The 27241-nt window shown below is 42.9% G+C and overlaps 1 protein-coding gene across 1 annotated transcript in view; it reads left to right on the forward strand.

The window, feature by feature from the left end:
• Positions 1–3042: 3042 nt before the first annotated feature.
• LOC109995676 (ectonucleotide pyrophosphatase/phosphodiesterase family member 3) overlaps positions 3043–27241 on the forward strand; it is a 32811-nt gene continuing 8612 nt past the window's right edge. The window contains exons 1-15 of the mRNA XM_020649487.3: positions 3043–3299; positions 4529–4616; positions 6310–6444; positions 6899–7024; positions 7438–7498; positions 8384–8481; positions 9772–9851; positions 10593–10712; positions 10863–10972; positions 11262–11327; positions 11420–11492; positions 18679–18787; positions 19761–19883; positions 22342–22373; positions 22500–22627. Of these exons, the coding sequence (XP_020505143.2) occupies positions 3264–3299; positions 4529–4616; positions 6310–6444; positions 6899–7024; positions 7438–7498; positions 8384–8481; positions 9772–9851; positions 10593–10712; positions 10863–10972; positions 11262–11327; positions 11420–11492; positions 18679–18787; positions 19761–19883; positions 22342–22373; positions 22500–22627 (1385 nt within the window). The 5' untranslated portion in view covers positions 3043–3263. The remainder of the gene's footprint in view (positions 3300–4528; positions 4617–6309; positions 6445–6898; positions 7025–7437; positions 7499–8383; positions 8482–9771; positions 9852–10592; positions 10713–10862; positions 10973–11261; positions 11328–11419; positions 11493–18678; positions 18788–19760; positions 19884–22341; positions 22374–22499; positions 22628–27241) is intronic.

Below are 27241 nucleotides of genomic sequence, written 5' to 3' on the forward strand. Positions count from 1 at the left end.
TGGAAAACTTGAAAGACTGGTTCTGATTTCTGAGTATTTACTGCTCCTCTGAGTGTCTTCTTTCAGTAACCTCTGCAATTTGTTTTGTGGTTGCTCAACCTCCATTCAGTGTTGAAAACAAACACAGCAACATGTAAATGGTTTGTGAAGGTGCATTATTACTCCATCAGTATCTAATGTGATGCTTCAGCTCATAAAACACACATTTGGCTCTCAGCCTCTGCAAATATTGGACGGCAGCCCAGTGATGAGGTGTCAACGTGTTATTAGTGGTATACTTTGATTCCATGTCCTTAACCCTTGAATATATTCAGATTCAGATTTGGACCTGCATATCTGATGCAACTGCTTTTGTTGTCTACTCAGCCACTCCTGGACCAGTCGGTGGCACACTGCCTTGCTCAAGGGAACAGTAATGTCCAGTTCATTTTTCCAGATAATCCAGGGATCAAACTGGCGACCTCACAAGCCTGTAGAGCCAACATGAAGTTACTCCCCTGTGAAGGCATTGAGACACCTGTTGGACTGGGAGGATTTTGTTAGGAACTACTGGCGTATTAAAGATAAAATGCAAAACTTGAAATGCACAGACAAGGTAACTTAATTATACTAATTTCAGTTTATCCCCTTAAAGGAGCTATATATAACTTTCAAAAATACTGTGTTTGTAGCGATACTGCAGGCTGTTAGGCAAACTGCACCAGTAACCTGTTGCTCGCTCTCCCTCGCATGCTCGTCATACGTGCTTGTACGTACACAAATGAGCATCATCATCAGCCGCGAAACACTGGATATTTACTGGCATAATGTTTACAGAGAAGGTAAGTGGTCATACACGTGAAAGCCTGTGAAGGAGTCTGTGTTGTGCTGGAGGCTGGTCGTTTATTTGTACAAACAGATTCCATATTAGATTCATTCTCGATCCTACAAACGACAGTCTTGGCAGGCACTGGCAGAGAGCGGAAGTGTGTGATGAGTTTGTCTGCCTTTGAGAGCTCTTAGAAGTGTGAAGAAGTGTGTGGAAAGCGGCCTCTGGCTATATCGGGAGTGTGTGATGAGTTTGTACTGTTGATCTCTGTAAGTGGAGTGGAGTGAGGGGGACATTGAGAATGTGCATAAAATGTCACTTCCTGGAGCCTTCGTGGAAAATACGACCCGGGGAAAGATTTTACAAGCAACACAGATAGACAGTGAACATCTACTTTTTCACATCAGTTAACCGTTCGCTTTTTAATGGACGATAAAAACGATTTATACATGTAAAAAGTTACATTTCTTCGCATGTTCAACGGAGAGGAGACTTCTTGGAAGACCCAAAGCATGCTGGAGGGATTATAAAGTATATCTATGTCCTATCTGGCCTGGGAACACCTGGAATCTCCCAGGACGAGCTGGAAAAGGCTGCTGGGAGAGAGACGTCTGGGTCAACTTGATCAGCTTGCTCCCACAGCCACCTGACCCCAGGATGGATGGATGGATGGATGGAAGGGTGGATGGATGGATGGATGGATGGATGGAAGGGTAGATGGATGGATGGATGGATGGATGGATGGATGGATGATGGATGGAAGGGTGAATGGATGGATGGAAGGGTAGATGGATGGATGGATGGTAGGGTAGATGGATGGATGGATGGATGGATGGAAGGGTGAATGGATGGATGGAAGGGTGGATGGATGGATGGATGGTAGGGTAGATGGATGGATGGATGGAAGGGTGAATGGATGGATGGAAGGGTAGATGGATGGATGGATGGAAGGGTGGATGGATGGATGGGTGAATGGATGGATGGGTGGATGGATGGATGGATGGATGGATGAATGAGAATGTGGATGGATGGGTAGATGGATGGGTGGATGGATGGGTGGATGGATGAATGGGTGGATGAGTTTTCTACACAATGTCCTGACATCCAACTCATAAAGGACAATTTATTTTACCCAGCCATAATGAAAGAATTAACTCAGCTCTTCCTCCCTTCCTGCCTTATTTATCAGCAGAACTTAAACCTGTTTGTGTGTCAACATTTGCAAACAATGATTACAGATTCCTCCCCACGCTCCCCAGGTCCTCATCCATCAGGGCCATAGTTTGGAAACAGGCACTAATGGCTGAAAGTTTCTTGGAAAATCACAATCTTGGGAGTTCATTGCCATGTGTACTAGGCCCTGTTAGCTTTACTTGGAGGTGGTCCAGTCATTAATGAACACATAAACATGTTGGTTTAAAAAGGAAACACTGATTCATTAATTACATCCTACTGTTGAATTTGTTGTTTGTAATTAAAGAGCCAGAATTGAAAGAAGCCAGACCTCAGAAAGGGTCATTAGGCGAATTAACTACATGCGGTCTGTCTGCCCTAGCAGTTAGTCAAATATTTCACAACCAAACAGTTTGTTGTCTGATTTCAAGAAAGTGAAGCTCTGAAACAAATCCTCCATTGACATTTTAGAAAATCATTATATCAACATTTTTAGCCTGGGAACAAAGCCAACAGGTTACCTGAATACTCGTGACTATAAAATATCAGATTCAGCACAAAAACCCATCTTGAAAATGGTGAATAAGGCACTGAGCGGTGAAAAAGCACAAAGACTTTTCTGCTGATCAGCACTGTCAGCTTTGACTCCAATAAAGAAGTCTTGTACTTTGTCCACTGCTGGTTTTGTTGCAGACCGAGACGATCAAAGCAGTCGTCTGGGGCAAAAGGTCAGGTTTTTGATAATTAAAATATAATCACAGTTTATCAAGTGAAGCCGTTTGTCATAAATCCAATCTCAAGGTTTCTGATGACATAACGGAACTTCTACATGTCTCTACTTTGATGCTGTGAAGTTTACAGGCAGTTAACTTTGAAGACACCCTTTATGGAATATGCTTATTCAGGCACCTGTCCAATAAGGTCATAAATATGTCCAGTTATCAGCTCTTATTGCCTGCCTGTCTGTCAGCAGTTTAAAGCTCTTAAAAGGGGGCCTCCCTTTAAGTGTACACCTACTTTAAGTTAACAATTACCCCCCATTAGCTTCCCCCTGTGCATCAGGTGAGTGTGAGCAGGTAGAAGGTGTTAAAAGCATCGTCCTCTGGGGGGCTTTGGAGAATGCAAACAGAAACGTGAGGTTATCACCCTCTTTTGGTAAATCAGTTACTCATTTACAGCTCGCACCTAGTCCGGAGGTCAGCGCCGCGGTTGCAGAAAGTGTTTCACTTTGTGTGTGTGTGTGTCGTCTGTCTCCGTGCTGTGCGAGTGTCTGACTGTGGACATGGGTTTTACAAAGTCACAGAAGAAGAAGATTTTTGTGAGTATGACTTTCATGTTCTGAATTGTCAGTAATAAGGACATGTCAGTAATGAGGACATGCATGCTGTTGCAAAGTAAAAAGGTGCGCAGGTCCCGGGCCTGGTGCATTGTTCAGCTTTTTCAAATCAAGACAAGTTCAGCAGTCTTAAAGATGTGCTTTTCAAATCTGTACTAAACGGTTAAAGTTTGCAGGAGGCCGAATACTTTGACCATGAGAGAAGTTCTCAAATAAGCGTGTAAGGGACTCCACACCTGGGCGACGTGATGTCAATATACCACACTATGGATTCACATCGGATCAACACGATCTATAACGGATCTCTAAAAGTCTAAAACCATCAGCAGCACTTCAGAGAGCTCTGCATGATTCCTAAAGCAATTATACTAAAACAAATTACATTACAATATGGTTTCTTATTCCTATTTTTTAACCAATTAGTTTAATGTCAGTCGAAATGTTTGTAAACCCAACATTCAAACTGTCTGATTTGAGCCTGTCTGATTTTGGTTTGTTGAAAAAGACCCTGCAGGCTGAGATGTTGATGATGAAGGACACCCGTGATGTCATGGCTGTCTGTGTGAGTCTGTTGATTTGGGCCTTTGAACAGTCAAATATCTGAACCATGCATACATACCATGGCGAAGAAGGCTCTCTACAACTGAAGAGAAGCTAAAGTTAAACATCTTTTGTAACCCCGTCCAGTTCAGCAGTGAACTCGCCTCACATTGATGCTGAACTTGACAGCTGTCACGTCTCTCGCCAAACGTCTTTAGTCTAGGATTCCCTTAAGTTTAATGAAACACACGTGCTTCTGGTTTCAATCTTTTTGTTTCAGATCATAAATGCTCTCCAGATGTTGAAGTTTGATAATTCAATACAAACAGTTAAACTGGGAATAAGATGATGATGATAAGATGTAAGGCTCGTTTACTGAACTCACAGCTGAAATGGGAGAACTCCTCTGTGGGCATACACATTAATCCCCTACATTGATTAATCCGTGGTTTATCCGTGATTATGGACAAGGACCGCCACGGATAAAATTTTTTATTCATAAAATTACTGCGTGCACGAGGGAGATCGAGAGAGAGAGAGAGAGCGGGGAAGAGGGAGCACGCAAGAGAGTGCTGGTGGCAAACTGTTCGCTTCTCTTCGTTGGCTGACATTTAACATCCAGAATGACACTCCTAGGTTTATCTGACATTTAAGTTTGTTTGTGTTCACAGATCGGGGTGTTGGCGGCGTCGATTGTGACCCTCATCCTCGGCCTGGGACTTGGTCTTGGACTTGACTTGCAGAAGTGTCGAAGTGAAGGTGCTGACAGAGACACACAAACAAAGACGAGCAGCGCTGTCTCTGCACACACACACACACACACACACACACACACACACTCAACTATGAAGTGAGTCAGAAAAGTTTCTGTGCTTATGACGTGCACCAGAGTTAGTTTCTGGTTCTCACTGAGAAAATAACGGGCACCTGTGAGACAGTTTCTCTTGATCCACACAAAGGGTTGCTTAATGGCATTTTACCTTCTCTGTGAGCCGCTGAAATCTCGTAGAGTTTTACGTGCACACATACTTTCTCGTGAACCCCTCACATCCCCTCAAAAGTTTTTCTTTTATATCAGCACTGATATCAGTCGATTGAGTCAGAAGTCAGAAGTTTGTTTTGTTAGAGTCTGCTTCTCTGTGAGACTTCAGATGAGTTGCACACACAATAACCTCAAAAACAGCCTATTGTGAGTGACTCCGTTATGTTGGTGTCTTTGAGTGCATGCATAAGATGGACCGTAAACTCCCGAGAGAAAAACACCGGTCCTCTCTTTCCTCTGGAAATGTTTCTGAACTTTTTATTGCTGGTCAGTCTTTAAACAGTTTATTGCAGTTTTCCATGTATGACTGCACATATGCTCACATCGTTTCCTGACACATGCTCGTGTTTATTCTCTCAAAAAGCGTTTTCTCCTGTAGTCGTAAATCATCAGACTCATAACCTGCTGTGTCATCATGAGGAGGTGATAGTTGTGTGTGACACGTTTCCTCGAAAAAGTCTCATGTGATGCCAAGCTGTGAGTCTGACACACAGATGGAGACAGATGTGTTTTTAAATTAAAAATAATAAAATATATATAGGCAAAAACAAACATTAAAAACAGCATCAGCATACTTTCTGTTTTAACCAATCTCAGTTTACAAACACAAAGACCGTCAAAGATGTGCAGACATAAAGAACACCTGTCGTCTAAAACGTCACCTTCTTCATTTTTATGAAGATTAACTCTTTAAAGTAGAGCTGTCAGCATTAACGAGTTAATCTGATTAATCTCATTGTATTTTGTCCCTTCAGGCTCACCGTAGATAGTCGTCCTCACTGTCTCCCTGTAGTCTCAGTGATGTAAAAGAAGGACACTGCTGCATCTTTGAATGTCTCATTTCACTTTAACAAACTCTCAGACAGCTCAGCTGACGAGTCCAAAGTGATATCCACCTTATGACATCACACATTGACCTTTGTTACCGTTCCATTGAGCTGCTTGACCTCATTTTGGGATCCCTAACCACTTCCTGTTTCTGTGCTTAACTTCCTGTCCTAACCTTCACTCTACCAGAAGGGACTTACTTTATTTCAAAATAAAAGTACACAGCAAGTAAAGTACTCTCAGTTTAAGACAGGACAAGCATTCAAAATAAAAGCCTCATAAGTTTTATTATTTTTAAAATGCTAAATAATGGAAGTTCAAACACGCGATAAAAATGTGATTAATCACGATTAACTACAGAAATGTAGCGATTAATCGCGATTCACATTTGTAATCGCTTGACAGCCTCTCACAATATCTAAACTATAAATATTCTTCACCTTTCTGAAAACACTCTGGAGTTAAAGTTATACTTCTTTCTTATTCTGAACCCACATCACTCACATGCTCAATATCTTCAGGAGAGCTGCAAAATAAAACAGAAAACACCAACAAGTTGTTTTCTCTTTTTTTCATGACCAGTCACCACGCACACGTCCTGCAGGAATCGATGCTATGAGCCGTACGATGGGGACGTCCCCGGCTGCAGATGTGACATGGGCTGTGTCCACACCAACAGCTGCTGCTATGACTACCACGACATCTGCACCGTACCCAGTAAGATTCTCTTTTTCTCGCTTACTTTGTTGTGGAACAATGCTATGGAGCCTCGCAAGGCTCAGGTAAGGAAAATAAAAAGCTGTTTACAAGCACTACAATCTACAAATCTGTGTGTACAATTTATGAAACCGTTCCCATGGATTGGAACTCCGTGCACTCAGATTTGTAAAGTTGGTACAGATTTGCAAAGGGCTTTTTTTGTTTTCTTACCCGAGTCTTGCGGGGCTCCGTATGTTGCACATTTCTTAGGACAAAAGTTCTGATGCTACAATCTGAGTTTCCACCCACAGACATAACATGCAGTGTAGCAATGCCCTCAGATTTACGACCAAATATTTCACTTTAACTCAGCTTCCATTGAATCCAAAAGTTACTCCATCTTTTTTATTGCCCCACTCTGTTTGTGATTGGATTGCAGAGAAGTTTTGTCACTCTTGATTTGTTCATTCAGCCCAGCAGTGGGAGTGCACGAGGCTGCGCTGTGGAGAGACGAGGCTAACGCAGAGCAAATGTCACTGCTCCGACGACTGTCTGTCTGCAGGAGACTGCTGCACGAACTACAAACATGTCTGCCACGGTGAGAATGTGAGGCCAGGACGGCACAGATAAGATACCAGAGGAGATTAGATACAGGGGGATTTACAAAGACAACATGAGACAGGACGATTAGAACACTGATAAAGAAAAGACACATCTACAGCTGTTTGACTGAAAACAACTCTTAATGAGGAATGCTACTATAATATCTGAATGTCACATGGAGGTATTTAGGGGAGGGGAGAATGCATTTGGTGTTTGATTTGTTAGAAATAAGAATTTAATTATTTCTAACAAATCAAACACCAAATGCATTCTCCCCTCCCCTAAATTCTTTGAAAGAGAGATGTTCAAAATGTTTGACTTTAATGTTTAAGCTTCCTAATAAACATGTTAACGTTATTATTTATGGTTTAGATCCGAGTCTTAAAGATCTTCTTTATTTTCATGCAGGAGAGATGGAGTGGGTGGAGGACAAGTGTGACAACCTGTCATCCCCAAAGTGTCCAGCAGGGTGAGAATATCTGTTTATATGACAGAGTGGATGTTCACGCAGGTTGCCATGTCGTGGACACTGAAGCTTCAGTGTTTATCCAGCTCTGCATCGGTCTGGAAACCTTTCTGTGTTCTAACCTCTCTCCATTTTTCAAAAGCATCTCCAATATTGATCCTAGTTTGAGCACGTTTCTGCTCGTGGAGCTTATTAGAAACATGCAGAGGCTTTTTAGGTCGGGTACAATCACTTCTATCTGAACCAGTTCTCTTGTCCGCTTCCATCACTGCAACACCTGTTGGTTTGACCTGATAACTGCTCTCATATCTGGCAAACTGAGGGGCGTCCCAAACGTCCGTGTGGGGGTTCCTTAAAACCACCTACCTTCTCTGGTCCAAACAAATCCAGAGCATTCAGGACCAGAACCTAAAGTTAGAAGGAGGACATACTGACTGCTGCATTGTTGTCAGAGAAGCCAGCACTTTAACATAGCATGTTTCCTTAATGTCTGATCATATAGTAAGGTACCTTTATCATTTCAGAGTCACTACACATCTTACTGAGTGGACCTTTAAAAAAGTGTTTGAAAGACTTTTTCAAAAGTCAACGGAGTTGTAATGAAGTTCTTTGTTTTTAATGGCTGAAACTGAAGATGTGTTTATTTCCAGTTTATTCCATAGGAATCCAAATGAACAATAAACAGACCCATATGTTGAACTGTCTGCATCTTTTGACTCTTAATCAAGTTAAAGTAAAGCTTTGACAAACTGCTTTCATCATTAATTTCTCCATAATGTAATCTGCACTGAGAGTCATGATTTCCTCACATCTGTATCCTGTGGAAACAGCTGCACTCTTCTTCATTCATCTCATTTCCTGTACTTTATCCATTCTCCTCTGTCCTAGCTTCAAGCAGCAGCCTCTGCTCCTCGTCTCTCTGGACGGACTGCGGGCAGAGTATTTGCAGACGTGGAGCCGCCTGATCCCCGTGCTGGACAAACTGAGTATGTGTCAAACACGCCGTGCCTCTTACACTCGAGTCCTGACAGAGACAAACAGAAACATAAGATCTCTTATCGACCTCTTAATAAAGTATTTCTGATTCTGATTCAGCTCCTGGCTGTGATCCTTTCATTTTAACTCTGACCTTTGACTTTTTTAAGAATTTGAACTTTATTAGATGAACTTTCCCGTCAGACAGCCTCTGGTTTCAGGACCTTTCAATATTAAGTGGAAACATACCTCACAGTCATGCAAAGCAGCTCTGCTTGGATCCTCAGTCTGCGTTTGGATGCTCAGTGATTCAGACTAAAGGATTCTTTTAGTTCAGGGGATGAGTTGGAGATATTTCACTGCTAAAGAAGCGTCTGATTCACTGCTGAACTTAAAGGCACACTTAAATGTAATATAAATCAAGGATATCCTCTGAAAATAACTCTGTGAGTCATGACTGTCTACAATGAGTGTAACACCCGAGTCCCACTGTCTGTGAGGCTTTCCGAGTTTTCCGAGTCCTATCTTCATTTTGTTTACATCGCCAGGACGGCCGGCCGGCTCATCCCCTCGCGTATAAAAGTTGTTTAATTGAGGGACTAGAGAAAAGAAGAATAACATACTGTACTCACTGCTTAACTGAATGTCATGTGAGCGTTTCTAGATCACCATCATTTCGGGTAAATTTACATGCAGTGTGAAGATACGAGCATAATAAGGATCGCTAGTATTAGCATGCTAACACAACAATGCAGCGCGAGTTGTTTTGGTTTCATGCTGGTGCTCAAGGGCGACATCTGCTGGATCAAAAAAAACGCATATAAAGCCTTTAAGAAGCCTTTTGGATGAGAGAGCAGAACATCAAGACAGAACAAGCCCACGGCGGCTGACTGACTGCTGAATCTGCACGAGTCTGACTGAACGCCCGAGCTTATGATGCATGTTCATACTCGTGACCGCAGCAACACACCTGTGTCCACATTCTAACTTCTCCCATCAAAATGTGGATGAAACAATAAAACCTACATTGTTATATTCAGAATCTAAAAATGTTGTGCAGAGACGAACACAAACAACAAGAGAATCAACAGTTGAAATGTCCTTAAAAAATGTCTCAAATCTTTCATTTAAACGTTTGAGAAGAGTTCAAACTACAGAGCGTTCTGCTTCCATCGCTCGTGTTTCATGCAGCTCTGAGATGACCTTGTAGTTTTCTGTTCTGCAGATTTGTGTTTGACTTTGAGATTTTGTCCGTCAGCTGTGACGTCAGTGATTACATCTTCATGTGTTCTGTGTCCCAGAGAGGTGTGGGGCTTCTGCTCCGTACATGCAGGCTGCCTTTCCAAGCAAGACTTTCCCAAACCACTACACCATTGTGACGGTAAACCACTCACACGCGCACACACACACACACACTGCATGTGAAACCATGCAGTATACTTATACTCTTGAAAGAAATCAGTTCTATGAAAACCTCCTCTCCTCTCCTCTCGTGTCCTCTTCTCTCCTCTCGTGTTCTCTCCTCTCCTCTTATGTCCTCTCCTCTTGTGTCCTCTCCTCTCCTCTTGTGTCCTCTTCTCTCCTCTAATCTCTTCTTGTGTCCTCTGCTCTCCTCTTGTGTCCTCTTTTCTCCTCTACTCTCCTCTTGTGTCCTCTCCTCTCGTGTCCTCTTCTCTTGTGTCCTCTCATCTTGTGTCCTCTCCTCTTGTGTCCTCTCGTCTCGTGTCCTCTTCTCTCCTCTAATCTCTTCTTGTGTCCTCCTCTCTCGTCGCGTGTCCTCTTCTCTCCTCTACTCTCCTCTTGTGTCCTCTCCTCCCTCTCCTCTTGTGTCCTCTCCTTTTGTGTCCTCTCCTCTCCTCTTGTGTCCTCTCCTCTCCTTTCCTCTCGTGTCCTCTCCTCTCTCTTTCTTTCCTCCTCTCTTCCTTACATGTTTCCTTACTCCTCCTCCTGTCTCCTCTACTGTATCATTATTTCCTTTCTCCTCCACCTTGGCGTGCTTCTTTCCTCCTTCCCTTCCTTTCCTTGTTACTTCTTTCTCGCCTCTTTGCTTCTTCCTCTCCTTTGCTCTCCTCTTTCCAATTGTTTCCTTTCCTGTCTCCTCCTCCTTGTCCTCCCCTCTCAGGGTCTGTATCCAGAGTCTAACGGTTTGATCGATAACAGCATGTACGACCCCGTGTTTGATGCCAGCTTCAGTCTGTCCAGTCCGGAGAAAGATAACCCTGCCTGGTACTACGGGCAGCCTGTGAGTCCTTGATCATGTACCTTTAAAGATTCATATCATAAATGTGGCGAGCACCAGACCCTCTGGTGACCATGAGTGTTAATGCTACCAGAGCAGAATGTGAGTGTGCTGGGTCTCAGTGAGGATCATCCAGCGTTCTTGTCGTTGCAGATTTGGCACACAGCAAGGTACCAGGGGCTGAAGTCCGGGACTTATTTTTGGCCCGGGTCAGATGTCAACATCAATGGAAGCTACCCCAACAAGTACCGACGTTATGACGGGTGAGGTGTCCGTTAAAAGTCAAATATAAGACTTTAAGTTTCACGTTGTGCTGAAGTTGCTGCCTCTATGATCTACAATATCATTGGATGGTTGAAAAGAGCTGATGGTCTGAAAACGTCACAGAAAAAGGCGGAGCTCTTGGAAAAGTGGCCAAACATGCACACTTGAGTCAGAGGACATTTTTCCTCTTTTGTAAATCAGACGTTTAGCATGAAAAACAAAAGAAATCATGTCTTGACACGTGTGTTGACCACCATGTTTACTCCTGCCGTCTCCGCCTCTGTGTAGCAAAGTGCCGTTTGAAGAGCGAGTTTTCACCGTGCTCCAGTGGCTGCAGCTGCCTGAAGAACAAAGGTTGGTCGTCCCTGGAACAATTATATGACTATTTAGCATCTGTAAATAACAGTGCTGTGCTAAACAGAGACTTGAACTTTCTTTTCCTCCAGACCAGATTTCTACACGTTGTATCTGGAGGAGCCGGATAAATCTGGACACAGCTACGGTCCAGTGAGTGGAGGGGTAAGTTCACCTGAATCACCCAACGAGTGAACAACAGGAGGAGTACCAAAAGATAACAAAGCAGAGAAAGTGTGACCAGAACTCTTCTCCTCGTTGTTTTCATAAATCCGTCTGAAGAGACACAAAGATGAGCTCAGTCTAACCTAGTTCATGAAATCACACCAGCTCCCCTCATCCTCATCCTCATCATCACCACCATCATCATCATTATCACCATCATCATCGTCATCATCATCATTATCATCATCATCATCACCATCATCATCATCATCACCATCACCATCATCATCATCATCATCACCATCATCATCATCACCGTCATCACCATCACTATCATCATCACCTTCATCATCACCATCATCACCATCATCATCATCACCGTCATCACCATCACTATCATCATCACCTTCATCATTACCATCATCATCAACACCATCATCATCACCATCACCATCACCATCACCATCAGCATCATGCATCACCAGGCATGCATCATCAACCGTGCAGCAGCCATCACGGATGCATCATCACCTTCATCATTCACCATCATCACCAGACACCGATCATCGATCATATCATCGAATCATCATAATCATCATCACCATCATCATCGATGCTGATAATCGATCGATGCATCATCAGGTGCACCATGATGCATCACCAATCATCATAACATCACCATCAACACCATCATCATCATCAACATCACCATCATCTTAACCATCATCATCATCATTATCAACATCATCATCACCATCACCATCATCATAACCATTATCATCATCATCATCATAATCAACATCAACATCACCGTCATCACCATCATCACCATCATCCCCATCATCATCACCATCATCATAATCACCATCGTCATCATCATCATCATCACCATTATTAACATCATCATCACCATCACCATCATCATAACCATCATCATCATCATAATCAACATCACCATCACTATCATCATCACCATCATCACCATCATTATCACCGTCACCACCATCATCACCATCACCATCATCACCATTATCATCATCATCATCACCACGATGATCATCACCATCATCATCATCATCACCACCATTATCACCATCACCACCATCGTCACCATTATCATAACCATCATCACCATTATCAACATCAACATCACCGTCATCACCATCACTACCATTATCACCATCATCATCATCATCACCATCACCATCACCATCACCACCATTATCACCGTCATCACCATCATCCCCATCATCATCACCATTATCAACATCATCATCAGCATCATCACCATCATCATCATCACCGTCATCATCATCACTATCATCATCACCTTCATCATCACCATCATCATCAACACCATCATCATCACCATCACCATCATCATCATCACCATCATCATCATCATTAGCCTCGTTAATGTGTCACATTATCACAAATGAACATAGAGACGGTTCTTAAAGGCTTGACTGAAAAAGTCTGAAGTCCCCTGAGCGGCTACTAAAGAAAGACCTCCAAAAGATTTAAAGGTGGAGTCAGTAGAAATGTTAGTAAACACACCATTCAAACTGGGCCCCTCCTCCTCAGCTCATCACCCCCAGATGCCCCGGCCCCTGCAGGAAGTAGTGTGTATGTTTACTGCTTGTACCTACACTGCAAGCTAACACACGCTAGCACAAGCTAACCGCCGGTGTTTGTCCCCTGCCTGTCCAACAGGGAGCATGCCAACTCCACCTCCATGGGTAAAAGACAACACAAGGTTCACCCTCGTTTTAGAATGAGTTTTATCCGCTTGGTGTTTCTCACTGTGATCATATTTTCTATTCTTTGCTGCTACGTCCACGTCCGTCATATTCTCTGGTTTGAATGGTGTCCGATCACTGAATGGTATCCACTCCTAAACTCACCTGCTGCGCTGTCATTGGCTGGAGGAAACACACCCGCTCCGCCCAGAAACGTTCCAAATCAACCAGAACAAACCAGAACAAACCGAAACAGTAAAATTCAGTCAGAGGACAGGGTCTCTGCAGACACAGTCACCACCACACATGTACAGAGGCCCAGAAGGGAAGACGGAGCAGCTTTACTTTAGGAGAAGTCTGTATTTTATTTGAAGGAGTAAACTGCTCTATTTTATTTGAAGGAGGATGCTGCTGACTCTACCTTTAACTGAATCATGAATACAACTGTTAACATCAGCTGGCGATAAGAGCAGCTCGTCTGAGGTGAAACTGACCTCGTCTCCTCTGCAGCCTGATGACCTGCACAGATAAATACACTGAACCGTCTCCTCTGGAGATGTCGGGTTATAAACAGACCTTTCTCTGTTGACGTGACTCTGACGTGCTGCAAAGATTCTTTCACTCTAACTTCTTTCTGTTTGTATATATGGCTGGGAGGCCGCGTTCTTCTGTAATTAAAAACATGCAGATACCAAACCTCAAAGCGGGTCATTGGAGGGTTTAAGAGGATGTTTGAAGTTTAACCAAACAACAACACCAAACATTGTCGGGACATCTTTGCTGCGTACAGAGACAATCTGACAAAGATGACTTCATCTTTGTGAGCTATGAGGGCACCAGAACCCTAGGGGAGGCAGCCCCCCTCCCATAAGGCACACCGATGCACACCCAGATGTCGTTATTTCAGTCAACTTCAGACTCGTTGAGAGTATGAGAGTAAATCACAAAAACATCAGTTTATGTTTCAGGGTCAGACCTCTGACGTGATCCAGAGTGAAGCCTCTGTGTGATTGCTGCCCTAGCAAACGTGAAATACCTGAAGTTAAATCTGGGTAACTGTTTGACTGTATCACCTGAGCGGGAACAGTGACAGCCTCCTTTGTCACTTTCGTCTACCTGCCTGAAGATAAAAACAACGTTGATCAGCGTTTCATCTGAGAGGAGGTTAGTCATCGAGACGCTCTGCAGTTACCCATAAACCACTCACCACAGACGTCTTCAACGCTAACGAGCAGCTGGTGGTTCTTGATCATCGAGAAACGGTCTAGACAAAACAAGAAAAAAGATTGATTATAAAACTCACGTGCAAAACACTGTGGTTTTTAGTTGTTGACCTTTTGTTGCAGCTTGTTCTTATAAAGCGTGACGGAAACCTCAGACCCCAGGGAGGCACTGGAACTGAGATTCCTCTGAAAAAGTGAACAGGTTTCCCACAAAGAACTCTTTAGAAAGCTGTCTGCATTTTATCAACGAGACAAGAGAAGATGAAAGATGACTTGGAGGTTGGAGGATGTGAGGCACAGAGACAATCTGAAGCTGAAGGTAGAGGGCAGAGTCAGGCTGTCACCACAGCAGCAACAGTCATAAGCAGACGGCATGTTGAGAATCTGAATGTGCCAACCATTCATTGGAAGCTGCACAGGTTGTGCTTTAGCTGCAGACATGGTGGTTTGCTCCACTGACTTATGTCAGCACTTCCAACACTCTTTATGCCCTCTCCACAAGGGAAGTGAACCTAACAGCATTGCATTGTGGGTTGAATTTGGCCATCTGTTAACAATTTCAAATAGGTTAGACAAGCGTGGCTAATGTTAGCATTGCTAACTGTAGTGACCAATTTTAACAAACCCAATAATGTTTAGAAAAGTCACTTGAGGGATGAATGTGGAAGCTTTCGGACGCGTGCTTAGCTCGAAGAAATTAACACAGTCCATTGATGATTTGATTTGGATATTTCAATCCATTTATTTTTAAACACTTCTTATCAAATAAAGAAAAATATGACGAACCACTGTCTATAAATAAACAAACAAATCCGCGTTGGATGCGCTTAACTCCGACAGGCTGACACGGTAAAAAAAAACAGTTTGCCGCCATTCAATCACCTGTCCCACCTCACCTGGAGCCTTGCCTTAACCACAGCATCCGCCCAGGCTACACATAGTGCCCAGTAGAGGGCCAACACACACAACCGCAAGGAAAATAGCATCACACAAAACAAACACCTAATTTGGCTCCAACACTAACAACTCCAGCCTTCAGTCCTCCATGCAGGTTAACATCCACATGCCTGTATATTTACATGTCGCTCTGGTCGATATGGTGCAGCAGACATATCACTTTATCTAATTTTAAAGACTTAAAAATTGACGAACTGAGCCAGGCTACAGGACGCCATTCTTCAACTGTCCTGGAGTCTCATTTATAACCGTTGCGTACGCCTTTTCCCACACCAAGTCTGTGATCTATAAAAACAAACCTGGCGGTAAAATGTGCGCACCGGTAAGCAAACTCTGACCCAGGCGTACGTACATTTTGGAGGCATGGGAAATTGGCGACACAGATGGCGAAGTGGTGAATTGAAGCCTGCAGATACATATTGATGTCTCTTCCACAATTTATTTCACTAAATATCAAAATTTACTGACAGATCCACATCATCATAATCATTCAAACCGATGGTTTTATTGAGGCTATAACCGCGCATGTAGTGAGCCGTTTCCAATAAGTCACTTTCATTATGATATAAACATTGAAAAAAAAAAAAAAAAAGTCTGCCCCATACATATTGCATCCGTCTCGCCTTCATTATCCCGGACAGACCTCAGAGGACCAGACTTGTACACTAATGTAATCACTGATGTAGAGTTAAACATTAGACTAACAAAGACCATAGAGCCTCCAGTTTTCATTAATATCTTTCAATATCGTGCGTTTATCATCAAGTGTGGTTTTTAGTTTTAAAGGTCCCATATTATGCTTTTTCTGGTTTTATATGCCCTTTAGTGTGTTTTCCAAGTGTCCTGTGAATGTTTAGGCACATCTATGTGCACAAATTCATGTTGAAGTCCGCAGAAACGCGGCTTCTCCTACGTCCTCCGCATATAACGCTCGGTTCTAGCCCCCCTCGATAAAAATTTGTCTGTGCGGCATCATTGTCAGTGTGAGATCACTGATTTAAGCCCATTGGCTCGTTTTGGCAAGCCCTGCAGCTCATGTTGAGATTTCCGAGAAGCGTGCTGAGCAACTGACCAATAACAACAGAGCGGATCGGCAGACCAATCAGAGCAGACTTGGCCCACGTGGGGTCTAACAGTGTGGGCACAGCAGAGCGTAGCTGACGGACTCAGAGCATAGAGGGAGCAAGGAGGAGCAGTACATGAAAACAGACACTTTTTTCGAACTTTATCTATTGTGAACGTACAAAAGTAGGTACAGGTAAATATATGAACCCCAAAAAGGGTATAATATGGGCTCTTTAATAAAGATGACTGTGTCAAGACGCACAGAGCGCACAGAGACACAGCGGTGCCTACACACATTTCGCCTTCTCATTACTCAGCATGTCTTCATAAACTGCACGTATTTATTCTGTAAATAATTCAAGTGTGGACATTAAGTCGGGGCATCTCTGGATCATTAGGCCTATATATCCTCAATTATTCACAGAGCAGACGGAGTTTCCCACTAAAAAAAGGGGCCAACAATTAAATGTTTTTGTTCGTTGATCAAACTTTTGATTACTAATATGATATAGTGAGGGAGCCTGCTGACTGACGTGAGCACTCTGACAATATGTATAAGTCAGTGTGGGTCCCGTAAACATGTAAACATTGCAGATATACTCATGCGTAATGATGAACGGCGTATGTTTTGGCACATAGGACAGGGTGAATGCAGCAGCGACGTGGTGTCATTCTCTGATTTCTGTGAACTTTGTGATCCTCCTGCTGCAGTAAACTATCGATATGTCCATTTTATCCTTCACTTAATTCACAAACTCCTCCGTTTCTGGGTCAGAAAGTTTTGTTTCTTCGTCTAAACTTTCATTTTCATTCAAGGAGCTGCTTTGCATTGACCGTTTATGGTTGTTTGTGGGCGTGTAGAGGGCGGAACATGGGACTAATCTACTTGCGCACATTTCCAGGTGGATCGTGATTTATAAAGGGAACATTGCGTGCAGGTGTGCGTACGAACGTTTTTTTTAATCATTTTGTGCGCACGCCATTTCCAGGTTTTTGGCGCACATACATTTTTAGTATGGATTCTATGCACTCTTTTATAAATGAGACCCCAGGTGTTTTCATCTGGGTCATAGTTCAGACACTGACCCGAGTTACAGCCCCAACTTGTGCCGGGAGGCTAGGCTGCACAACATTTGACAGGCTTTGGTACCTTTGACAAAGTGTCGCGTGAAAGCAAACCAAACCAAATGAAAGACGCAACAATCTGAAGATTGAGCTCAACTCTCTCGATCACAAACTGTCTCTGGATGGTTTCCCTTTCAGCCGTCTCCTTCTATTTAAAGGGGACATATTATGAAAAATCCAGTTTTACAGTGTTTGTGAACATATATTTGGGTAACCCGAGTGTCTACCGACCCACAAAATATGAAATAAACCCATCCAGTCCTTTGTTTGTGGTCTACATAAGTCTTACAACACAGAGAAAAATGTTCTGTTTCAAATTTGCTCTCCTTCACAGTGGGATTCTGGTTAAATAAATCCCCTCCCCTCCCCTGGTTTCACCACCCATGGACTCCACCCCCAACCTAGAACAAAGTAATAGCGAAGGAGTGATGTCTACCAGGAAAACTCAGGGGGGGCTCATTGCATTTAAAGAGACACACACACCAAAGCTGGTTTATACAGGGTCACAAACCTCCTCTGGTGCTTGATTCATGTTATATTTTGACCAAAGCACAGCACAGATGTTTAATTTAGACCACAGGGGACGAACGTTTTTTTTAATCTGAATCATTTTGTGCGCACGCCATTTCCAGGTTTTTGGCGCACATACATTTTTAGTATGGATTCTATGCACTCTTTTATAAATGAGACCCCAGGTGTTTTCATCTGGGTCATAGTTCAGACACTGACCCGAGTTACAGCCCCAACTTGTGCCGGGAGGCTAGGCTGCACAACATTTGACAGGCTTTGGTACCTTTGACAAAGTGTCGCGTGAAAGCAAACCAAACCAAATGAAAGACGCAACAATGCTGAAACTTTAGCGCTGAATCTCACCGAGTGCACCGGACTTCATCTGTGAAAGAGACCTAAAAGCTCAAAAACTCAAGCTCTGCTTTGTCGCTTCGTCACCATCAGGGCCATCGAGTGCTAGCACATTCGACTTAAAGGATCCAGAGTTGAAACTCTGATTGTCTCTACAGGCTAAGGGAGCGTTCTCACAAAGATGAAACATTAAATGTTCTTGTTTCTTTCCTGCAGCTCATTGAAGCCATCCAGGGCGTGGACCAGATCATCGGGCAGCTCATGAATGGCCTCAAACAGATCGGCCTTCACCGCTGTCTCAACATCATCGTCGTGGCAGATCATGGTAACGATGATTCATTTGATTAATTTCTCTGAGTAAACCTGGAATGAATTCCTTAAAATTCCACAGAAGTCATGGATTGAACAATGCGGTGTGAGTGTTGAGGAAGGAATGCTTCTGTTTTTATCAAGCCTGAGCGTTATCTAGGTATGGATATGGTGCAAGATACTGACTCAAAAACCAGCTGGCATGTACTTGTCAATATTGTTTCAAAATGATCCGTTTTCTGAATCAGCTTTGTTGATTTTAACATGGCTGCTGGCTGAGTCAGTGTTAGGAGTTGAGCAACTACAGCCACAAAAAAAACGTCCAAAAATCCATTTATGTCATTCTCTGCTCTGAACTCTGAACCTGCAGGCTTAAAGCATTTGAAAAGAAAGCCATAAGCACGAACATAGGGCCTCATTCACTGATATAATGTATTATTATTACTCTGCTAATAATCAAAGTGCATATGCAAAACGGATTCATAACACGTGCACATGTTTTTTTGTCCTCACCCCCTCACCACCTTCGTGGTCAGAAGCGTTCTAAATTGGACATCTGATTGGTGTATCAAGACGAGAGAGATGGTCCCAAAAGCCCTCATGTCGTCACTTGTGGAATTGCAGTTTGTGGCACTTCTATCTTGGTTTCACTTTTCAAAAACATTTTCAGTCTGCAGTTGTTTTTTTCCCGCTCTTCTTTCGATTCTATTGTTTAAGGAAATGTCAGAGTTTGGAGACGTTTCGATTTTTTTTCCTTTAAAGCCCTTTTTGTCTGGTTTTTGGAACACACGCCATCTGTGTCCATTTGGTGATTCACCTGTATGGATTTCAAAATCTCTGTGAATGGATATTTACCGTTTGTTGAAACCATGAGCGTCCTGCAGACAAATCCATCCAGTCGTGTCCTGGAAATGTAAAAACTCGTAAACAGAAAGTGTGTGCGTTTGCGCGTGCGTGCGTGTGTGTGTGTGTGCGCGCGTGCATCACAGGTATGGAGGACACAAGCTGCGACAGGAAGGAGGTGCTGCAGGAGCTGGTGGGAGACACCAGGAGCTACTGGGTCACTGAGGGACCGTTTGGACGGATCAGAGCCAAAAACAACGACACAGAGTGTGAGTATTCCTCGTTTAACTTCCTGATTTACAGCCGCCATTTGCCTCCCACGTCATGGTCAGGATGGGAAATGTAGTTCTAAAGACATGTTTCAGGTTTAAGGTTGTAAGAGAGTCAGGAATCTGAAGATTGACCTCAACTCTCTCGATCACAAACTGTCTCTGGATGGTTTCCCTTTCAGCCGTCTCCTTCTATTTAAAGGGGACATATTATGAAAAATCCAGTTTTACAGTGTTTGTGAACATATATTTGGGTAACCCGAGTGTCTACCGACCCACAAAATATGAAATAAACCCATCCAGTCCTTTGTTTGTGGTCTACATAAGTCTTACAACACAGAGAAAAATGTTCTGTTTCAAATTTGCTCTCCTTCACAGTGGGATTCTGGTTAAATAAATCCCCTCCCCTCCCCTGGTTTCACCACCCATGGACTCCACCCCCAACCTAGAACAAAGTAATAGCGAAGGAGTGATGTCTACCAGGAAAACTCAGGGGGGGCTCATTGCATTTAAAGAGACACACACACCAAAGCTGGTTTATACAGGGTCACAAACCTCCTCTGGTGCTTGATTCATGTTATATTTTGACCAAAGCACAGCACAGATGTTTAATTTAGACCACAGGGGACTGATTGAAAAAGTGGAAAAGGGGATAATATATCCTCCTGGTTTCACTCCTTCAGTGTGAGCTCTCAGGTCAGGTCCGACAATCGGGTCGTCGATGTGCAAGCTCTCAGCTCTGAGGTCGTGGGCCCACGTCGTGCATCATTAACGTTTCTGTTGTACCGTGTGAGCTGACATTCCACCTCAAATTTTCAACAGTCGTTTACAGCACGCCAGGCTTAGGACCATGTGTAAGTCACAAAGCTGCTCTTCTTCTTCAGGATTCCACTCGCCTCGGGGCTCAGTCGTGTTTATGTCCGCTGCCATGTTTGTGAGCTGTTAAGATGACGCCAGATCCGGTTGGCGACGCTTCCGAGTCTGCTCGCTCTCATTGGCTTTGGCAGGTATTCTGTCAGAGGCCGTTCTACCTGGAAGCATATGATTCTAGATTCCAGATCGGGGAGCCTCAGCGCCAAACACTCGCTTGTGACGAGCCTTGAGTCGAGCCATTATGGATTAGCGTGTAGCATAGCCAGCTTCTGATGATAGAGAAGTTCATAAATGTGTCTTATAACTTAAAAACTTCAGCGTGTCATCGACCTTCAGACAACAGGCAATAACTTTATTATCGTGGTGATTAATAATGACGCACGCTGTCATAGTGCTGTCTGGATCCGCTGCAAGTTCCACAATTAATGTTCCAGATGTTCAGTCGCCATGTCGATCTACAGAGAGCTCAGAGATGTACCACCCCGTGTGATTAAACTGGTGTGATTCAAAGCTTTGAAGAGATATCTAACAAAGTGGGTGACCTGCTTGAACAAAGTGAGATGACACGTTGAAACCAGAGGGGGGAACTGAGGCTTTGGAAAAAGAGGGTGAACACAAAGAGAAGTCCTGAAGTTCACCTCAATACATGACATCAAGAGAATGAAAAGGAGGATTAACAGAATATCAGTCAGCACGGCACCTCCTGCCTCTCTTTATGGCAAGGGATTTTCTGCCCTGTCAGCGCCAACCTCGAAGACCGAACTCTGTCTCTCATCACTTGAAACTTAAGATGTGACTTTTTATTTGTGCACACAGACTTATTTCTATAGCACAACTTTAAAACCATTGTTTTTCTAAAGGTGCGTCATAAAAAGAGAAATGAAAGGTCCAATTACTGAGATGTGTAGTGAGTGAAATGATAAAGTGACCTTACTGTATGATCAGACATTAAGGAAACATGCTACGTTGAAGTGCTGGCTTCTCTGACAACAATGCAGCAGCCAGTATGTCTTCCTTCTAACTTTAGATTCTGGTCCTGAATGCTCTGGATTTGTTTGGACCAGAGAAGGTAGGTGGTTTTAAGGCACCACCACACGGACGTTTCAGTTTGCCAGACGTGAGACCAGTTATCAGGTCAAACCATCAGGTGTTGCAGTGATGGAAGTGGGCAAGAGAAGTGGTTCAGATAGAAGTGATTGTACCCGACCTAAAAAGCCTCTGCATGTTTCTAATAAGCTCCACGAGCAGAAACGTGCTCAAACTAGGATCAATATTGGAGATGCTTTTGAAAAATGGAGAGAGGTTAGAACACAGAAAGGTTTACAGACTGATGCAGAGCTGGCTAAACACTGAAGCTTCAGTGTCCACCACATGGCAACCTGCGTGAGCATCGACTCTAGAGAGGAGGGGGCGGGGGGAGACAGCTCTTTACTATGTTTAGAATCTGGACTGCAGTACCCATCTTAAACACTAGGTGTCAGAGTTACATATTGCTCCTTCACACTATTTAGGTCATCTTCCGGCACTAGCAAACATTTAGTTTTTTATGACATAAATTTTGACCTCTTCTTTTCTCCTTCCATAGTGGACTCGGCTGGACTCGTTGCAAACATGACTGTAAGTATGCAATGACACATAAACACGTTTATTAAAGCAGATATGGGACAGCTATCATTTATTAGATGAGATGATTTTGAATGAAAGTTAAAACTGACTAATTGTGTGTGTGTGTGTGTGTCTCAGTGTAAGAAGCCAGATCAAAAGATCAAACCGTACCTTAAGGCCGACCTCCCAAAGCGGCTCCACTTCGCTAACAGCCGGCGCATCGAAGACGTGAACGTCCTGGTGGAACCGAAGTGGCTGTTTGAGAGGTTGGTCCTCTTCTTCCTTCAGTTTGTCAAACTTTGTCTCTTAATGACGTAAAGGTTTTCACACCTCAATGGTTCTTACATCTTCTTAGTCCGGTTTAGATGTTGAAGTTTGACCTCCTGTTCTCCCGTTTTATTCATCGACCACTGAGGCCTAGTCCACATGTAGGTGGCCATTTTTAAAAACAGAGGTTTTCCAGCTCCGTCCACACACACTCAGTTCTCAACAACAACATCCACATGAAAACACAAAACGCCTTGTTAACAACAACCGCCTCGCCATTCCTCTGAAATGACCATTTCAATTTTAAAGTTGTCCCACCAACCCAAAGTCCAACCCGTTCTCTTCCTTAACCGCTAACGTTGGCGGTGGGGTTTGTGTGGTCAGAGTGTTGTATGAAACAGCAGTGACCTCCGTCGTCCAATTAGGCGTCTCTGCTCGTCAACATAGTGGGAGAGTAACTGTGTGTATGTGTGAGCATGTAAAAAGTCCAGTTAGCATCGTTTGCACCAGCACTAGTTTGGTTACGTCTGCCATCGCACTAATCTCAGGTAAACAAAAAGGACAGCGTCGCACGGTGACGTCACACGGAGGAGAAACCGGCGCACAGTGTGACGTTACAAGAACAGAACTCTGTTTTCCCTCGTCTACACAGAAACACCTTAAACTGGTTGTCGTCTGTGTCTGAAGCTGCCCGCTACATCCAGAATTTGGAACAGAGCTGCTCTACTCCGCCATGATTAACATGCAAGAGACTAGAGAAATAAACGGACATCTGTTAGTAAATAATTGGACATTTGAGCTGTCCTTTTCTCTTTTTCCACGATCTACTCTGGTTTATACGCCATTCAATATAGCTGGCTGCACATGTTCGGTTTCCTGCCACACATTTTATCTTGATCAACACTTGTCAGAGTAAAGTGCATGGGTAGCTAATTAATACAAATGACCAGCTAATGTAGTCCTGAACTACGTTTTTCTGGTGTTATAATCGAAGTAAACAGGTAATGTTCTGGTTCAAATTTAGGTTAACCTGTGCTTTATTGATGTTGCTTACTTAGCTTATTCAGGCGTTTATTCAATGGTATTCTGATGTTATAGGGTTAACTGTCTAATGCATTAGTGGGAAATAGTTAAGTTAGGAAGTACTTTTTTGGAATGGTTGTTTTAGGACCTGGTGAGGTCTCTGACATTCGGTGTTCAGAGTTATATGTGGGGACAGGTGTGGGAAAGGGGTTTGTGGGAGGTCATTTTTTGTTTGTTTTATTTTCGTTTTCTCGTCTCTGCTTCTCAGATATTTTTTACTTTTGCATTTATTTTTGTTTTCTTTCTAAGCTACTCATCTCAGTCACTCGTTCTAAATTGGCCCTAAATGAAGGGTAATCTCAATTTCATTAGCTGGAACGTTAAGGGGTTAAACCATCCAGTGAAGAGGTCCAAAGTCTTTACTCACCTAAAACAGCTCAGAGCTGGGGTAGTGTTTCTCCGAGAAACTCACTTACATGATTCTGACCAGTGGCGTTTGGGGAGGGGCTGGACCGGGCAGTTTTTCCACTCAAACTTTAAGGGGAAGGCAAGGGGCGCGGCTATCCTTATTGATAAAAATATTCCTTTTGAGCCAACAAATATTATATCAGACAAAAACAGACGCTTCATTATTGTCTCAGGCAAACTCTGTAATAAGTCAGTGGCACTGGCTAATGTGTATGCTCCAAATATTGATGATGTACAATTCTTTAAAAACTTTTTTTCCCAACTCCCTGATCTAAATACTCATTCGTTAATTCTTGGAGGGGATTTTAATTGTTTCCTGGATGCAGTGCTAGACCATTCCTCTCCAAAGCTCACTGCGCTTAGTAAATCTGCCAGTTGTATTAAATATTTTCTTTCTGACTTTAGCCTTTCTGACCCCTGGCGGTTTTTGTACCCCACTGGAAGAGAATATTCTTTCTTTTCCCACGTTCACCATACTTACACCCAGATTGATTATTTTTTCCTAGATAATTCTTTAATTTCAAATCTCAAATCCTGTAGCTATGAGAGCATTATTATTTCTGATCATGCACCCATTGTTCTTACCCTGGCCTTCTAAGACTTTGATATAGCAAGGAAGCACTGGAGGCTGGACCCGCTGCTACTTACGGATGAGAGTTTTTTGACATACATATCCAACCACATCAAAATATTTCTAAGCACCAATAAAACACTGGGAATGTCCAATAAGACAATTTGGGAGGCCATGAAAGTGTATTTGAGAGGCGTGATTATATCATTTGCAGCATATAAAAGAAAGTGCTAAAAACAAAAACAAACTGAAATTGCTAGTCAGATTTTGGAAATTGATAAACAGTATGCGAATTCACCCCCACCTGAACTGTATAAGAAACGTTTAAAACTCCAGACTGAATTTAATGTTCTTACACCTCATCTGGTTGAGAGCCAATTACATCGGAACAGAAGAAACTTTTATGAGCATGGTGAGAAATCAGGCAAATTGTTAACCAATCAACTGCGGGGTCTGAGGGCGAAGCAGCTTATTGCCGGGGTACGGACAAAAAATGGGTGTGTAACATCTGATCAGAAAGCAATTAATGAAACGTTTACTCCAGTTTATATAATTCAGATTGTACAGCAGATAAAGATATCATGGATAACTTCTTTAGTAATTTGGATGCATCATCCATTTCTCAAGAAGTGTGGAACAATCTAGAAGCACCTATCACCCAAGGCGAAATCACTGCTGCAATATTATTCATGCAATCGGGCAAATCTCCTGGCCCTGACGGTTTCCCATCAGATTTTTTCAAGAAGTTTTCTGCTGAGCTTACTCCTTTTTTGTGTTTAGTGTTTTCTGACTCACTTGACTCAGGCAAACTCACTCCTTAATTTAACCAGGCCTGCATCTCTCTTTTGTTGAAAAAAAGATAAGGACCCGCTAGATTGTGCCTCCTACAGGCCCATATCATTGTTAAATACGGACATGAAGATCCTTGCTAAAGCTCTGGCTCGCAGGTTAGAGGATGTCCTCCCCTCCGTCATATCCCCTGACCAAACTGGGTTTATAAAGAATCGGCAATTGTTTTTTAATATTCGTCGGCTATTCAACATTTTGTATTCCCCCAAACATGGTGAGTCTGAATGTCTTCTCTCTGTCGATGCTGAAAAAGCATTCGACCAAGTAGAATGGGACTATCTCTTTATGACACTTAAAAAATTTGGTTTCGGCTCTGTTTTTTGTTCTTGGATTAAACTACTTTCCCTCTGCCTCTGTATTAACTAACAACCATTACTCAAAATATTTTGTCCTACACAGGGGGGACACGGCAGGGTTTCCCTCTTAGCCCGCTCCTTTTTGCTATTGCCATAGAGCCGCTTGCGATAGTTCATAACAATAGGAAAATACAGGGGATATATAGGGGAGGAGTCGAGCACAAGGTCTCTCTTTATGCAGATGATTTACTAATTTATGTCTCGGAACCAGCGTCGTCCTTACCGGAAGCCCTCGCCTTATTTGAAGTTTTTAGTCAGTTTTCAGGATATAAAATTAATTTTAATAAACGCGAACTCTTTCCAATTAGCAAAGAAGCCCTGAGACTTAACCTTACCAACCTTCCATTTAAGGTGGTGACAGACCATTTCTACTATCTTGGAATTTGTGTCACAAAACAATTGAGACATCTGTTTAAACATAATTTCCTATGTTTATTTGACCAAGCTAAACAGATTTTGTCCAAATGGTCCCCTTTATCCCTGTCTCTCATTGGTAGAATAAATTCAATTAAAATGACGCTTCTTCCAAAATTTTTGTATCTTTTCCAATGCCTCCCGATTCTTGTCCCAAAGACTTTTTTCAAATCTCTGGATTCTTTAATCACGTCCTACATCTGGAACGGCAAGCGCACTCGATTACGTAACAACAACCAAAGCAGACTGGTGGAATGGCTCTGGCTAATTTCCAGTATTATTACTGGGCAGCTAATATTCACTGTATGATGTATTGGGTACACTTTCATCTGGAACCGTCATGTCCTGTCTGGGTAATGATGGAGGTCTATGCTAGTGCTCCAATATCCTTGCCCGCCCTTTTGGGTGCTGCACTTCCACTAGCCTCTGATTTTCCTAAAAGTAATCCCTTAGTAAAACAGTCTCTTCACATCTGGACCCAAAAACATTTCGGTCTGCAGACCTTTTCATTGCAAAGCCTGATTGCAGCTAATCACCTCTTTGTCCCTTCGACTTCTGATGGTGTATTCAAGATTTGGCACAATAAAGGCTTGAGATGTTTTGATGATCTGTTCTTATGAGATAAGATAATCAGTTTGCATGCTTCCCTCAACTAAGTGATGCCTTTGGTATCCCTAGAACGCATTTTTTTTTACAGATTAGGCATTATGTACAGGGTTTAATTCCACGGTTCCCTTCTAAACCACCTGTCAATCCGATTGATACATTTCTCTCTGTCAAACCAATGTCAAAAGGGATAATGTCTAACCTATACAAACTTATTTCTAAGTTACATTGTCCCTCTATGGCTGCTATCAAAACAGCTTGGTAACAGGACCTAGGCTTTACTTTTTCAGACTTTTTTTTTTGGGGGGGGGTTAGTTTGGGGTGTG

This window comes from Labrus bergylta, chromosome 19, assembly GCF_963930695.1.
Source record: "Labrus bergylta chromosome 19, fLabBer1.1, whole genome shotgun sequence".
Lineage (NCBI taxonomy): Eukaryota > Metazoa > Chordata > Actinopteri > Labriformes > Labridae > Labrus > Labrus bergylta.